We start from the raw sequence: 17,579 nt of genomic DNA, 5'->3' as shown, positions 1-17,579 counted from the left end.
GGAAATCCTTGCCAAATTTTAGTAGATACCAAAGCTATACCCTATTTTACACCTCACCAGGAGTCTGCAGACGGGATCCTAGGAAAAACTGGCTGAAGCCGGCTAAGGGAGAGAACTCTTACCAGAGTCAGCTCTCTGGATATCTGTCTACAGTAACTGGTAGAGACAGAGAGAGAGAAAAGATCTTTTGAACCCTCTTTGGGGATGCCTTTGAGTTCAAGGAGTTATTTAATACTGCCAGGAATATATACTGTTTGTCTCAGCTGAGAATTGACACGATATTTAAAAGGATTTTTTTTAAGTAGTTTGTCCTGTGGTCAGAAGTTGGCCAGATTAAAAGATGATATTCAAAGCCTGATCGGAGTTTTTCTTAGGCATCCTCCCCTAAGCTAAAATAAAAACTATGAACCTAGATGGAAAGAAAAAAACCTTCTCACACTTTTGTGGAAGGATTTACTAAAACATTATAACGATAAGCAGCTCTAAATCTGGAACACAGAAGTCTTTTGATTTCTATCTTAGTTGGAAATATTTTCCTTGATATATAAAAAAGCAAATTGAAGATAATGTAGTTGGATGGGGGGACCAACCTATGATGTCATTTAAGTTACAATCCAATTCCTTGAGAAATTAAAAGCAACTGTTCTTATCTTACAGATCTTTGCAAAACCAGAAATGCCGCTCTAGAAACAATTCAAAGTCCACCTATTCTTTTTACCAATCCCCAAACCTCCCATATTTATCTCAAAAGGCTTATAAGTAGTTTTGGAGGAACTTAATGTTCTCTCCCTGTGCCTTTGAGATGTACATGTTTTACCAGGTCTTCCCCAGGAACTCTAATCTAAACCATTCCCAATTCCTAAGACTGAAGAAAAAAAACTGTGTGTGGCAGGGTTCGGTGGGGGGGTGGGGTGGGGGGCCTTTTTATAAATACAAACTGCTACAGAAGCTCCCTTGCCCAAAATTTAGTTCACAGCTTTCATAAAATGCTTGTCAAGGACAAATACAAATCTTAAATGTCTTCTCCACAAATATTATAGAAAAAGCCTTAACCATCTGAACAGGTAAATCTAACTTATTCCAACTGTTCTTTCATAAACCAGTGAGTTTTGCATTATCATACCCATCTCATGGCTAAAATTTTATTTTTATTTTTATTAATTGATTTCTTTTCATGGCTAAAATCTTCAAATGAAAGCTCTAAGGTCTCCGTTTGCATCTCCCTATATGTTTATATGCATCTATGTAAATGTGTTGTAGATGTGTGGTATTTTCTACCTCTGGATAGTATTGCCAAAATTAATTTGTAAAAAAGCTCCATTTAATTGGCTTAAAGAAAATTAAGCACTTAAATGGATTATTCATAAAATTCTCCAAAATATAATAGAAACTAACCCAAATGCGTTTCAGGTTCACATGATCTGGAAAAATATTCAGTATTAAGGCTAATTTAAGCTTGTTGGTTTAATTAAAATAGACATGCCTTTAGAGTTATCAACACTGAATGTAATGCAGGCATACAATTTTATTCTACCTGGCTTTACTAGTCAAAAAAAGTTCATGTTATCTCTGTTACAAAATCTGACAGGTAGAAAAATAACTTGGAATGATGAAATTTCATAAGCAATCTAAATATAATTGTTCAAAATAAGTGAACTAAATAAATGTGAGATAAAAGTTTTTAGGCAAACTTTTTAAATAATTTCCCCAAATCTTATTGGTAACCTGAAACCTTAAAGTTTTGCTAAGTTAAATTAAATGATGGATAGTCACTGAATATCTAGATTATTTCCAATAACATAAAAGACTGAAACAGTAATTACTGAACATAGGTTTATCTACTTTTTGGCTTCCTTTTACAGAGGAACTAAAAATTTTAGGGTTTGTTATTAAACATGTTTTTTGCTACCATGAAAAATTTACTATGAGAAGGCATATATTTCTAGAAATAAGATTTATAAATTTGCCAAGTCACAGAAAGCTAATGTAAAAGATAATTCACAAATGTTTACTTCTTTATTTTTATTAGAAATTAAGGTTTTTAAGGGTTAAACATTCTAATATATTTAATTAAAGCTACTAAAAAAAAAAAACCCTCCATATGCAAGGAGAGTAGGATGTGTATTTCAGTAAAAGAAGGCATTAGGAATTAGGAATGCATTTTTTTTTTTTGTTGAGGAAAAAGAAAGTAATTTTGTCCTAAAGTGAGATTGGTTATTTCAGAATGGGAAAGAGGAAAGACATAGGACAAAATCTGAAGGGCTACTAAAAGGGTTGTAGAAGATTTGTGGAAAAGGAGTCTTTGGAAAGGAATATTGTGCATGATCAAGCTGGCTAAGATTAAAATAAATTAAATTAAGGATTTTTTTAAATCAATGTATTTTAATATCAAAAGTAAGCTGGCACAAAATTAAAATTTAGTTTTCTCTCTGTTAAAAGGACAAAGTTTTCTTGGACTACTGGTCTGTTCTTGATAAGAGATTGTAAAAGGTTTTTCTTTACCTTTTAAGTAATCTGCTCATAAAACAAAGATTTTGTGTCTTCTCAAAATAATCTTATGTGTTTCATGTTGTCTTCATCAGGTCTTTGATTACTTAACAAAAAGGATTCTTCGCTATTAAAAGAGCTAATTTTTTTTTACAACGATTTAACTTTCTGTATTTGCCTTTGAAGTCTTTGTCACTATGGTTAAAGTAGATAACTAAGTATCGTTTGACAGTGACCCATGATCCTATTTGACCAAGTGTTTTAAAACTTTTCAATATTTCTGACAAAGCTGGAGGCCTCAAAATCCAATTCACTAAGAAGAGGAGCCAACACTGAGGTACACTGCTCTCTCTCCCAAGATGTGGGATCAAGAACATTTCTTTCCATTCCTTCTTCCCTCTCTGACCATCCTTTTTCCTAATTCTTACAGCATGAAGGTCTTTATGATTTGGTCCACATTTTGCCTTGCTCTGGTCTTGAAAGATAATGGTATCTCAGGCCATTACAAAGGGGTTAAATCCAACTTCCAAACAACTGTTGGACCTGCCTCGATGCTGGTGATTCTGCAGTTCTGCCTATCACAAACTTCTCCCTGATTTCCAGTGCCTCAGTTTCTCCGGAACAAACCCTGTCTCATTAACCCCAAACCCAGGGAAACTTGCATCTAAGCTCTGCACAAAGAGAGGGACATGAGGCAAGAGTAACCAGAATAAAAACTGCATGTACAGTCTACAGACTCTGAAATTGTACTGGCTTCCATGGCTGTCACCTTTCCAGTTCTGAGCCACAGACTCAGAAAATTAGCTCCCTTCCCTGGTTAGGAGTGAGTATGAATAAGGCTATGATCAGGAAACTCTCCTTACCTCTTTAAAATACTACAGAATCTGCTGCTTAAAAAAACAGCTGCCCAACAAAATCCTCAGACCCTCTAACCAAAGTTTTCTCTGTAACAGGATGGCCCTTGATTATTTTTTGGCTGAACAAGGAGATGTCTGTGCTGTGACCAACACCACTTGCTGCACATGGATTAACGCTTGTGGGAAAGTTGAAACTCAACTATAAAACCACTGAACGAGCAACTTGGCTCAAGAAAGTGACTCCTTCAGCAGGGTCTCCTTTAACTTATTTAATTTTGATTGGTTTGGGTGTTGGGACCACAGCTCCAAATGCACTCTAGATATTGGGGATTACCCTGCTTGTAATAATCCTAGTGGTCTCTCTGGCATGCTGTATTCTCTCAAATACAGCTTTAAATGTGTGTTTGCCGCCACTAACCACCAAACAAATCATCTCCCTAAGACTGGAACATCAGAAAAGGAATGAAGAGAATGACCGGTTTTAAAAATGTGAACCTGAAGTCATGGTCTGTGAATACCACAAAGATTCAGGAAAAAAACACCAAAAACAAAACCAAAACTCATGACCTGTGAATACCACCACAGAGGATCAGCAAAACTGTAAGAATTTTCAGAGCAACAGCCAGGGGTGGGGCTAATGCCTTAAGTTTTGATCACATCTCTCAGGCATAGGGGTCAGGGCAACTGACAACAGGCCTCATATGGAATCACTCATGCTAAGCCCACATCATCAGACTGAGACTTAATGCCTAACCTGACTGAGGTTTTGGCCTCTCCCAGGAATATAATCTTAACCAGTCAGACTGGAATTTCCTAGTCAGTTAGTGAGGCAACCCACCTGATAAACTCCTGCAGTCCCACAAAGGAAGGTAACCTTGCCTGAAACAATCCACTTTTTGCTAGACACTTCCTTTTCCCACCCCTTCTGCCTATAGAAGTCTCCCTTTTTTGCAGTGATTCAGAGCTCCTCTCTATTTTCTAGATGGGATGCTGCCTGATTTATGAATCTTTGAATAAAGCAATCAGATCTTTAAATTTACTCAGTTGAACTTTGTTTTTTAACATATCTAATGATTTATATCATAGATTATACTTGATTTATTAATAAAATGAAAAATTTTATATAGTTATCTGAACATAGTTTGAACAAAAGCACATTTCTCATTAAGTCCAAAAACTTTTCTGAAAGTTTAATGTTGGCTTTATACCAGAAATTTTCTAAATCTAGGCATTCTTAACTGAACAGTGAAGCATTTAATTATCCATTAATTTGTCTGACTGAAAAATAAATACACTTTAACCTAGGAAAGGGCGAGAACCAAGTTGATTTGACTTGTTTCTTACAGCATCCAGTCTGTAACTATTTAGTATTAAGCTTCTACGTGGTAATAATGAAAGAGGTAGAAAATCCTCTGGTTTTATACATGGATAAGGGAAGTCCAAAGAGATCATGTGACCTTCTGAAAGACCCCACAGATGGTAAAAGGCAGAACTAAAGCAGAGGTCATCTTAAATTTTAAAATATTTTAAATACTGACTAAATAAAGATAATTCTCAACTTCTAAAAATTGGCTCTCCCAATTTTTCGCACTATGGCAGTCTAGACTAACGTAGGTAGGTCCCACCTCCCACAAATATATAGATTTACAAAAAATAAAAAAGTTTTAAATGCATAGTCAAGCTCAAAAGAAGACATCTGCTCAGGTGTTAAAAATGAAGAGAACTCAAAGCCAGAGCAGTAAGCCTGAGCTACCTCAGCAGTATCCCACCCACAGGTAGGGGACTGGGCTGACTCTGCTTCTAAGCCCTGGAGACTGGGGATGGGCTGGGATTCTAAAGAGGTGTTACTTTAAACCTAAAGTGTCCTAACTTACACAGATACTAATCGAAAAAGTTGGTGTGACAATATTAGTATCAGATAAAATAGATAGTTAAAAATCAGTTCTATGTAAGGCACAACGTAGTTTATGCCGTTTTCATAGGAAAGGGCTCTGAGGTAAGGAATGTAAACCCAATCTTTGGGTTTGGGACTCATTGTTACAGTATGTGGGGAACTTGGGCTGAGAATAGGGTACCTGTTATTCCCTACTCCCTTTCAAAGGGATTTTATTCTATAGTTATCCCCAATAGGACACATCTTGAAATTATTTTAAAGATCAGAACAGAGCTTTATTAACTAGAACAGTCAAGTTTCAGTTTCAGTTACAAGTATAAATGTTTGCAACTATGGAGAATGATATTTTGTAAAATGCCTAAAACGACAGAATAGAGAAAATTTTATAGAATTCCTTTTCTGAGTTAACCAACCATTTCCTAAACTAGAAGGACATTTAAAAGGAATACAAAAAATCTTTCCTTTACAAACTATACTTCCAAAAATATATCTAAAACATGAAAGATCTATATTGGCTTTTAAAACAAGCTTTAAATTTACCGTGAATTTATAAGCCCTTTCCCCTTCCCATCCCAAAATTTCTTAAGAGTTTTATGTTCCCCAAATACAAAGTATATGTTAGTATTTACTTCTAAATAGTTCCAGTGAGTTTTTCTTTTTAAATTATAACTTTGGAAAAGAATTGATCATGCCTTATCAAGAGATCCCAGCATGCTAGAGCTCATTTTATTAAAATGAACCAATTGTGGGGCACCTGGCTGGCTCGTTTGGTGGAGCATGCAACTCTTGATCTTGGGGTTGTGGATTCAAGCCCCACGTTGGGTGTAGACATTACTTTAAAAAAATAAAATGTTTAAAAGTAAAGTAAAATAGGGGCACCTGGGTGGCTCAGATGGTTAAGCGACTGCAGCTTAGGTCATGATCCTGGAGTCCCGGGATTGAGTCCCGCATTGGGCTCCCTGCTGAGCAGGGAGTCTGCTTCTCCCTCTGACCCTCTCATGCTCTCTCTCTCTATTTCATTCTCTCTCTCTCAAATAAATAAATAAAATCTTTAAAAAAAAGTAAAATAAAATAATAAAATAAAATGAACCAATTGTGACAAATGAAAATGGCTGCAATTAAATGATTTTAGCTTTAGGTTTTCTCAGTAGTTAAGCAGACAGAAATAAAGCCAGAAACTGTGGCCACAAAAGACTTTTTTTTAATTTTTATTTTTTTAAAGATTTTATTTATTTATTTGACAGAGAGAGACACAGTGAGAGAGGGAACACAAGCAGGGGGAGTGGGAGAGGGAGAAGCAGGCTTCCCGCTGAGCAGGGAGCCCGATGCGGGGCTCCATCCCAGGACCCTGGGATCATGACCTGAGCCCAAGGCAGACGCTTAACGACTGAGTCACCCAGGCGCCCCTTAATTTTTTTTTTTTAAGATTTTATTTATTTACTTGACAGAGAGAGTGAGAGAGCACAAGCAAGGGGAGTGGCAGGCAGAGGGAGAGGGAGAAGCAGGCTCCCTGCCGAGCAAGGAGACCGATGCGGGACTCGATCCCAGGATTCTGGGATCATGACCTGAGCTGAAGGCAGACGCCTAACCATCTGAGCCACCCAGGTGCCCTCCACAAAAGACTTAAAAAAAAAAAAACTATTCCTAGGGTGCCTGGTGGCTCAGTGGGTTAAGAATCTGCCCTTGGCTGAGGTCATGATCCCGGGGGCCTAGGATCAAGTCCCACCTTGGGCTCCCCACTCAGGAGGGAGTCTGCTTCTCCCTCTCCCTCTGCAGCTTCCCCTGCTTGTGCCCTCTCTCTGTCAAATAAATAAATAAAATTAAAAAAAAAAAAACTATTCCTAAAAAAACCTCCGAAGACCCAAAACTATTCCTAATAAGCGGGAAGCATACTCATCAATTTATTATCAGAACAATCTTTTACCCCTCCCTTGCCCCTCAGCACAGGCGCAGAGACAAAACAAACAAACAACAACAAAAAACAAACAACCTTTTAGGCCAACTTTAATTTATCACTTTTTTGTCTAGAGTCCTCTTCACCTCAGAAAATATCTTTTATCTTTCATTTGTTTTTAGCTAAGGCCAAAATGTCAAGTTTGAGACAAAGATTTTTCCATCCCAAACTTAAAACAAAGCAAATAAAAAAGCCTAAGTTGCATTCCATTTTGCACTTCCACTGACTGCAACTCCCAAGAGACTAAATCTTTTTAGTGAATCACTGTTCTGGATCCCGACTGCTTCACTTCACTAACATCTTAGAAAGCCCTCTGTATTATCTTAGTCACAGGGATTTACAGTAAAATGTAAGCAAAAGAGGACAGTCTGCGTTTTGGTAAACAAATTAGTATATTAAGTGGTGAGTCACTATTTTTTTGCCTTCGCCTTTCCTAGAATTAAAAACATCTAAATATTCGGAGACAAATTATTTCTATATTCTTGTTGGGCATTTTAGAGACTCACTCTCAGAACTTATCAGGAGATCTCCAGGAATGCACATCAGAATCACGAAGGTAACTTTTTTCAAAATATACATGTTTTGTCTCCACTAGACACCCAATAAATCAGAATCTCTCTGGAAAACTCAAAAGATTAAAATAACAAGGAAATACTGTGCAATATTAAAAAGAACAAAGTTCATCTTATCAGGTCTGGGTTTGATTTTACCCTTCTTACAAGCTAGTAAATTAGCCTGCTACGGTTCCATGGATGCTGACAGAACACATGAACCTCTGGGCTCAGAGACTACTTGATCATTCACAGCCCGGCAAGCAGTATGAGTACCATGTTTGTGATGTTTCCCTTGCCCACAAGTACCACGGGTGTCATGCAGATGGCCCAGATGGATTCCTGAACAGGAAGCGGGTTGTGTTATAGGAAAGGAACACCAAGCCTGGGGATTGCTGTTTTATCATAGACAGTAAGCAAACCTCCTTTCTGTCCCAGAGGGAGACATTAGCTCAACCCTCAAGGTTGCTTGCTGCAAACACAACTCTGAGAAATGGCCTAGATGAAGAACAGTTAGGGCCTTGCATTCTTCAAACCAGCAGGATGTGCTGGAGTGAGAGAACCGTGTAAGAGTGTTTTTCAACACATTTATGCAAACTAATATGGAAATGTATCAAGAGTTAACTCTGAAAGTTAAAAAAAAAAGATGTAGGAGCATATTATAAAATAATCTGGGTTTGTTTTGTTTTTTAGAGGAGAGACATGTATAGTCTTGTAAATACATAGAAAACTTTTAGAAGGATAGGAAGGGTATATAAGAACCTGCCTTGGAAGTGGAAATGGGAAACTTGAGTATAAGAAGGACTTTTAGTCTACTTTATACCATTGATTTTGCTTTGTTATTACAAACACGACTTTTTAAAAATCATAAAAATTCACCTGTTTTTTGTCAGTAGATGTCCTGGCCATCTCTTCATTATCTCCTAAGGGTCCATGCTTTCCCTCTTCCTTTTCCTAATTAAAAGCGGATTAAGGGGAAAAAAAGATTAGTGCACAAAACATAGAATTAACTCAATATTTCCTATTTGAAGGCTGGTTTTCTTGGTTTTGGATCATTCATTTTTTTTTTCCTGATGAAAGTCTGCATTGACTTCACGCTTTGTTCTGGCTCAAGTTCAGACTATTTAAGTTAGTAAATAAGGCCCCTACATACTTTTGCAAAATCAGGCCCCTACATACATTTGCAAAATACAAAAGGACTGAAAGTTGTGGTCAGAAAATAAAATTCTGTAGTTTAAGATTTTGGAGTTGGGCAGTTTTAAGGAGCAGTCCAGAGTGTGGCCATAGCTAAAAAGGGCTAAAGGGGGGTAGGGGTAAATTAACTGGAATTGGGAAGATAAGGAACTATCTGTAGATATGGACTGTGGTAGGCAGAATAGTGGTCCCCTAAAGACTTGCCTGTCTCACTCCCTGGAGACTGTTATGTTACTATGTTACTATGGCAAGATTGTAAATGGAATTAAGTCTGCTAATCATCTGACCTTGAGATGGACCCAATGTAATTACAAAGGTCCTTATAAGTGAAAGAGAGGCAAATCAGTGCCAGTGTGATGCAACACGAGACTCAGTCTGCCACTGCTGGCTCCAAAGATGGAGGAAGAGCCTTGTCCAAGGCAAGTGGGCAGCCTGGAGAAACTGGAAAAGGCAAGGAAATGGAATCTGCCCCGAGGCTCCAGAAGGAAAACAGCCCTGCTGACACTCTGATTTTAGTCCAGTGAGACCCATTTCAGGGTTCTGACTTCCAGAACTGTAGGACAATAACTGCATATAATATGTGCTTTAAGCCACTGACTTCATGGTAATTTGTTACAGAAGCAAGAGGACACTAACGCATGGAAGTCCACGAGTCTCTTCTAAAAGTAAAACTTGAAGTAGAAAGTTTTGAACCAGGGCAAGATTCCCTCATTTATTGATTCCACAAATATTTACTGAATGCTTGCCATGTGCCAGCCAGAGACCTAGTTGCTCAGGATGCAGCCCTTATCGAGCTTATGACACAGGAAAATGACTATGAAGTGAGCAGATAATTAAGACAGAATGATACAGCAGGCTTCTGGGAGCCCCAAGGTAGGTGGGCTATGTAATAAACTGGAGAAAGTTTCCCCAAAGTGGGAATGGTAAACTTGGTGAATATTGAACTCTCAGTATTATGAAACAAATGCTGGATGCTAGAAAAGGAACAACCTCTAAAAAGTTTACAAGAAAAGCCATGTCCTGGGAATCGCGTTTCTATTCCAGCAGAACAGGAAGTGGAAGAAGTGATGATGCTGGTAGTGGAATGGTGCGAGTGAGATGGTAGTAGTGGTGGTGAGGACGGTATGAGTGATAATAATAAAGTACCTAAGAGTGTTTCCCAAGCACCAGGCTCGAAACTATCTCATTTAAGCCTCAGAACTTTACAAAGTAGCCCCTATCGTTTCCATTTTAGAAATGAAGACATTGTGGCTGAGAGAGATTAAATAACTGCATAGCAGTCAATGGGAAAGCCAGGACCTGAGCCCCAAGTCCATCATCTTAACCATTATGCTACCCTGCTACTGTTCTGGAAAAGTACAGTGAGTACACAGTGGGAAGAATTGGGAGAGAGGGACAGTACATGATGTGTAAAAAACGAGGCAACAATACACTTATTCTAATTCTTATACTACAGTACCATTCAGGCAATTTTGATATGTTTAACTTAACTAAAAACTATGAACCACTGGAGAGATTATTATTTTAAAACGATGGCCATTTTTAGTAGTGCCGACTTCTATTCTGAAACTTTTAGTTAACTGTGCTTTTCCCAAGTCTCATAAACAATTAGTTTCTCTCCCACTCATTTATCTAGTTTTGGGCTGGATTCTTAAAAATGCTTGGATTTTATACTTAATGTAAACTTTGCTGAACAATCTTCAAAGAGCATCCATACAGTGTAAATATTTGACAACATAGAAAATCTCAGATCTCAGTCATATTTAGAAGTGGTTGTAAGTTAAAATACACTGAGGGGGCGCCTGGGTGGCTCAGATGGTTAAGTATCTGCCTTCGGCTCAGGTCATGATCCCAGGGTCCTGGGATCGAGCCCCACATCAGGCTCCTGGCTCAGTGGGGAGCCTGCTTCTCCCTCTCCCTCTGCCTCTCTCTCTGCTCATGCTCTCTCTCTCTCTCTCTCTCTGTATCTCTGTGTCTCAAGTGAATAAATAAAATCTTAAAAAATAAAATAAAATAAAATACACTGAGGTTGGTAAAATGAATGACAATCTAAACGTCCAGTGCTAAGGGAATACACATGGTACATCAATACAATGGACTGTTATGCCAACATTAAAATGATAATAACAAACACATATAGTACATAGTTTGTGCCAGGCACTATCTAAGAGCTTTACAAATACTAACTCAACCACTTTTCATAAAAGCCTCCTGTAGTATGTACCAGTAACATTCCATTTTATGGATGAGGAAGTTGAGAGAGGGAAAGTAACTTACTCAAGATTACACAACAGTAAGAGGTGGAGTCCAGATTTGAACCCAAGCAGGCTAACTCCAAAACCACTGACTACTCTTAAACCATTAGACTAAGTTGCTGCTCCAATGTGTATAATAATATTACAGCATAAGCTTTTTCCTATGTTAAGGGAAAAAGACTAGATCCAGATGTAAATGATCTCAAATAACTCAGAGAGAGAGAGAGAGAAAAGATTGAGAAACAGTACAACAATGTCAGTAGTCGCTAGATAGTGAAAGTGTGAAAAAAAATTTTTTCTTCAGTCCATTTTGTAAATAATAGACATACATTAGTTTGGTAACAAATAAAAATGTTTTAAGACAAAAGGTTGGTAAAGTGTCAAAGGCAGTATTTCCGATATAATTACATGTCAAATTGCATCTTAAGAGTTTCTGTGACTTACTTTGTATAGCAAAAGCAGAATAAAGAATTTAAGTGAAACAAACTTAATATTTTAGCTTAAAGAACATTTTTCTTCTCTTAAAAGGAAAAAGATCTTACTCAACCCTGTGAACATAATGTGTAATTAATACTGAATTTATTTAATTTAATACACATCCCTGTTGAAAAAGAACTTAATATCAGCAGAGGATTTATTCTTGATATATAAATATATACACATATATATACACACACATTTAAATATCTAAATATATAAGTGTGTATATATATGAATTAAAATGAGATCAAATCTTCATATTAAAAAAAAAGTGTCTTCAAAATTAGTACTCAATCTCTAAGAAGCCCAGCTTTTTAAATATGCTTTTAAAAAGTCTTAAATCTCGGGGCACCCGGGTGGCTCAGTCAATTAAACAACTGACTCTTGATTTTAGCTGAGGTCATAATCTCAGGATCATGATCGCAGGTGAGATTGAGCCTCACGTCCACCCTGTGTAGAGTCATGTGACCGGCTCCATGCTCAGTGGGGAGTCTGCTTGAGATTCTCTCTCTCCCTCTCCCTATGCACCATCCCCACTGTCACGTGCATGTGTACTCTCTCTCTAATAAATAAATAAAATCTTCTAAAAAAATAAAAAGTCTTAAATTTCTAAGCATTTGCTTCTAATCTGTCTCTTCAAGACAATTTTATCTGCAAAAAAACAAAAACAAACCAAAAAACCCAAACAGTTTGGAAAATCTTCCACTTTCATAAAATAATATTAAGCTACTAAGAGGCAGAAAGAATAAAAGACTTCAAAATCATGAAGGAAATGACGACTTTCTCAAAGTCATTAATAATATATGGAGCCAGGGTGGGGGTTGAGGGAGTGATTAACAGGACGTAAAAATGCAAAACATTTTAAATAATGTTTTACTATTTATTAAATATTTCACATAGTAGCTGAAGAAGAAAACTACTCCAAGAGATATCATTTTATCAGGAAAAGTGAATTCTCTATATACACAAAGACTTTACACCCTTCACAAAAATCAACTCAAAATGAATCATAGACCCAAATGTAAAATGTGAAACTAAAAAACTCCACAAAAAATTACATAGGAGAAAACCTAGATAATACTCGGTATGGCGATGGCATTTTAGATACACAAAGGAACGATCCAGGAAAGAAATCAGTGATAAACTGGACTTTATTAAAATTGGAAAACTTCTCCTCTAAGATACTGTCAAGAGAATGAGAAGACAAGCAACAGACTGGGAGAAAATGTTTGCAAAGACACATCTGATATAAGACTGTTATCCAAAATATACAAAGCTCTTAAAACTTAACAATAAGAAAATAACCTGACTAAAATATGGGCCAAAGATCTTAACAGAAACCTGACCAAAGAAGATATACAATTGACCAATTAGCATATGAAAAAATGCTGCACATGTCATGAGAGAAATGCAAATTAAAACGAGATACGACTACATGACTATAAGAATGCCCCAAATCCAGAACACTGACAACACCAAATACTGGAGAGGGTGTGAAGCAACAGGAACTCCATTCATTGCTGGTGGGAATGCAAAATGGTACAGACAGTTTGGTAGTTTCACGCAAAACTAAACATACTCTTCATCATACAATCTAGCAATCATGCTCCTTGGTATTTACCCAAAGGAGTTGAAAACTCATGTCCACACAAAAATCTGCATACAGATATTTATAGCAGCTTCATTCATAATTGCAATAATTTGGGAGCAACCAAGATATCATTCAGCAGGTGAATGGATAAACTATGTGTGGTATATCCAGGCAATGGATCTTACTCAGCACTGAAAAGAAGTGAGTGATCAAGCCATGAAAGGACACGGAAGAACCTTAAATGCATATTGCTAAGTGAGAGAAACCAACCCTAAAAGGCTACGTACTACTGTATGATTCCAACTATATGATGTGCTGGGGAAAGGCAAAATTATGGAGACAGTTAAAAAAAAAAAAAATCAGTGGTTGCCATGGTTGGGGGTGGTGGGGGAAAAACAAATAGGTGAATCACAGAGAATTTTTAGGCAATGAAAATATTCTGTATGATACCATAATGATGGATACATGTCATTATATATTTGAGGTACACAGTATGTACAGCACCAAGACTGAACTATAATGTAAACTATAGTCTTTGGGTGATCATGATGTGTCAATGCAGGTTCATCAACGGTAGCAAATGTACCACTCTGGAGAGGATGTGGTTAATGGTGGAGGTGGAAACTATTCATGTAGGGGGGAGCAGGGAGTATACAGGAAATCTGTGTACTTTCCCGGAAATTTTGCTGTGAACCTATAAGTGCTTTAAAAAGATAAAGTTCTAATTATTAAAAAGTTAATTCCTTAATTCCCTGTTAAAATTCATCAGTGTAGTCCCTACTTATAAAATCTAAACTCTCTTGCAAGGCATACAATATTTTTTATTTTCTGATTCCTGTATATCTTTCCAAGCTCATCTTCAGTCTCTTCCCTTCACCCAACTTCACCCGCCCCCATGAGGACCACAAGTTCTCTCACTCCTTCAAGCTTTTCCATATGGAGTCCCCTGGCTTGGTAAATATCTACTCATTCTTCATGTCTCAGTGCAAACGGAGCCTCCCCTGTGCATCCTTCCCTCACTTCCCCATGCAGAACCCGGTTTGCAGTCTTCAGTCTTGGTAGCATCTCTGCTTATTGCATCTTGTTTAAATACCTAACTTTTGTCTCCGTTTAGAAAATAAGAACCAAATCTCTCTTTTTGTATCTCCAATGCCAAGCACACAACCTTATCCACCATAACGAAGATGCCAAAAAGAAAAAAGAAAAAGAGACTGGTTATGAATGACCTCATAAGAGTACAGTTGTGTTTAAGGATTTACAAAAAGTAATTTTGTAGAAAATGTGAAGCAATCTTTCAGCACAATTATTGGCAAGTTGGAAACTTCCATAAGCATATGCAGAATACAAGCACAATTTTGTAAGAGAAAAACAAGCAAAAATCCTGTGCTTAAGAAAAGACTGAAGGAAAGTACCAAAATGTTAAAAGTGATGTTGTTAGAATGGTGAAAAGCCATGGGTAATTTTTCCCCCTTTCTCTTCTTCAAAAAATGTCTTAAATGCTTAAACAACTTAATACTCTTCTCCCTATATGGCTTTGGCCCCCTAAAACATTCTAAACTTACTAATCTACCAAACCAACTGGTGAGAACCTAACACCATGCCACTCCAAGCATGGAGGAAAAAGATGAGAAGGTAAGCACCTTGCTGCCCAAGGGTTGGAGAAAGTAAAGATGTAGGCTTTCATGATTATTCTTTCTATATATTCCTAACCTGTTTTGATCACCTCTTTTAGATCCAAAAAAGAGACTATTTACATGGAACAAGAAACCAATTAGCATTCACAGATTACCTATTCCAAGAGTAGATGCTAAAGGGGTATAAATAAGACATGGTAAAATAAGACACATTAATAAAAATAAGGTAAAATAAGACATGATCTCCATCTTTATGTAATTTACGGTTCAGTGGGAGAAGAGAAAAACTACTTACATGAAACATCAATAGTATACAACTGGGTGATAAATTATGCAATCTAATTGTCCAAACCAACAGATAAATACCATTAATACCTGATAAACATGCACAGTCTGAGAAAGTAACAATTCTATTTTTAGATTAGAAAGATGAGCTATTACAGCTATGTGATATATATATGTGATACAAATATCACACTAAACCACCGAAGTATTTTGCAAATTTTAAGGTTTTTGAGTTTGCTTTTAATGTGACAGAAACTGGAAAAACCAAATTTAAACCACGGCTCAGTGGGAAAAACTAAGGAAACAAAATATACCTGAGATTTTTGTCTTTGGGCTTTTACTGCTGGGAAGAGCTCCATCCAGAGACTGAGCAGAGTGAAAAGGTTGACTTTAGAAAGCCTTGGTATTTGACCTACAAAAGAGAGGGCAGACACTTTAAAATTTTTACTAATGATGAAAATAGGAACTCATGCTCAGTGCCACTTGGGTGCTGCAGCCTTAACTCAGCTGCTTTAGTAGGAGACAGAGAAAAAGGTAAGAGGACAAGGGGAGAATCAAAGGGCAGGAGCCTGGCTCCAACCTCACTTTCGGCGACCTCCTCTGGCACTTTTCAAAGTTGGGCCCTTTCTCCAGCCATCACATGACAAGGAAAAAAAAATGGTACAACTGATACATTTAACTATGGGATAATCCAAAGGAAGTTATGAAAAGTCCTTGCGTCTGATGTTATCGTGGAGCACGATTTTCTTTAAATTGTGGTGTGGCAAGAAGGGCAGTGCGGTGACCTTCGCGGGGAAGGCAGCTGAAATACAGGAAAGCGTCGTGTGTGGTTAATTCGGAAATCAAGTCAAAAGCACGGAATTTTCAGGCTCAATACCTGAGATTCCAGCTCTAGGTCCTGGGAGGAAAAGTAAAGGGCGGGGGCGTAGGGGTGGGGGGTAAAAGGGAATGAGCGCGACTTCAAAAGCAGGTGTTGCCAAGCCAGGGGTTCCTGGTGACCGAGGCGAGAACGCGCCTAGGGCGGGAATGAGACATCTCGGGGCAGAAGCGCGGGCGAAGAGGGGTAAGCAGGGAAAGCGGAGTTACACGGAGGCAGAGGCTCAGGGCAGAGCGAAAGGCTGGGATGGCAGCAGCAGGGTCCGAGGCACTCACCAGTCATGCTGCCAGTCTGGGTGCTGACTGACCGCCCGGCCCCCGCGCTCTCCAGATTTTGCATCTGCCCTGCTTCTTTCATCCCAAGCCTAGCGGCCTCTGCTGCCCAGAATACCTCTCGCTGCCTGGCATGATCTTAGCCCCAGCGGCTCCACCTCCCGCCTCCTCCCAGCAACTATACGGCAACAGCCAACTGGGCGCAGCCAATGACGTAGGAGCCCGACCGCCACTTCCGGGCGCCTCGTGTGTCGTATTAGCTAGGTGTGGGCGCGGCGGCGGGGGGCTGCCAGTCTAGGGGTGGCTGCGTAGGTAAGAAACTGGGCAATAAATCATTTGAGGCCTGACTTTAACTGTCGATGTTTTTGGCCTGGAAGTCCCAGGTTGTGCGGACTCTGATACAGAGTGAAGAGGCCTGCGCAGACTTGAGAGTTTTGATGACAGAGTGACGGGGAATTGGAATGGAATGCTGCCCCATCTGTCACGGTGGAGATCTTAGAGAAGGGGGAGGTGGAGTTGGAAAGGTAGGACCTGGGCGGTCCAGGTGGTTGTTACCATCAGAGATTGGCCAGCCCTTAGGAACTCAGTGCCAGGCTACCATAGGGACATTCTGCTTCTCATCAAACGTATCACCTCAAGAAGTCCAACTGTAGGGGCACTTGGGTGGCTCAGTCGGACTCTTGGTTTCAACTCAAGTCATGATCTCGTGGTCGGGGGATCGAGCCCCCTGTCGGATTCTGCACTCAGCGTGGAGTCTGTTTCAGATTCTCTCTCTCTCAAATAAATAAATAAATAAATAAATAAATAAATAAATAAATAAATAAAGCCTTAAAAAAAAAAAAGTCCAACTGTGATTATGAGAAAGGTGGGGGTAGGAGGAAGTAGCAAGTGGCCCCTGGAAAATATGGGGAGTGCCATTTCGACATTGTAGGTTTGTGCCCAGTGCATTTTATTTGATTATTTTGTAAGTGTCCCAGGTATTACTCAAAATGAAGTTCCTCCCTAGTGACTCAGAGCCCAGTTTCCCTCACCAACCCGCTCTGTTCTCACAACTTGGAATACTGATACATACCAAGGCATGAAAACAGCTTTTGTCCTATTCTTTTTTTTTTAAGATTTTATTTATTTATTTGAGAGAGAGAATGAGATAGAACATGAGAGGGGCCAGGTCAGAGGGAGAAGCAGACTTCCCTGCTGAGCAGGGAACCCGATACGGGACTCGATCCTGAGACTCCAGGATCATGACCT

The 17,579-nt window shown here is 38.6% G+C and overlaps 1 protein-coding gene across 2 annotated transcripts in view; it reads right to left on the bottom strand.

Annotated features, from left to right (window-relative positions):
• The window catches only part of CDADC1 (cytidine and dCMP deaminase domain containing 1), a 50,003-nt gene extending 33,482 nt beyond the window's left edge, over positions 1-16,521 (bottom strand). For both annotated transcript variants that reach the window (XR_003519016.1, XM_027588625.1), the window contains exons 1-3: positions 16,335-16,521; positions 15,497-15,594; positions 8,623-8,697 (exon numbers count right to left, since the gene is read on the bottom strand). Coding sequence is in view for 1 of the 2 variants with exons in the window: in XM_027588625.1 (XP_027444426.1) it covers positions 8,623-8,697; positions 15,497-15,594; positions 16,335-16,416 (255 nt within the window). In the remaining variant the exon portion in view is untranslated. The remainder of the gene's footprint in view (positions 1-8,622; positions 8,698-15,496; positions 15,595-16,334) is intronic.
• Between the last annotated feature and the right edge of the window lie 1,058 nt (positions 16,522-17,579).

The sequence above is a fragment of the Zalophus californianus genome, chromosome 3 (genome assembly GCF_009762305.2).
Source record: "Zalophus californianus isolate mZalCal1 chromosome 3, mZalCal1.pri.v2, whole genome shotgun sequence".
Taxonomy (NCBI): Eukaryota; Metazoa; Chordata; class Mammalia; order Carnivora; family Otariidae; genus Zalophus; species Zalophus californianus.
Note: the sequence above shows the minus strand (reverse complement) of the source record. Positions and strands in the feature narration are given on the sequence as shown.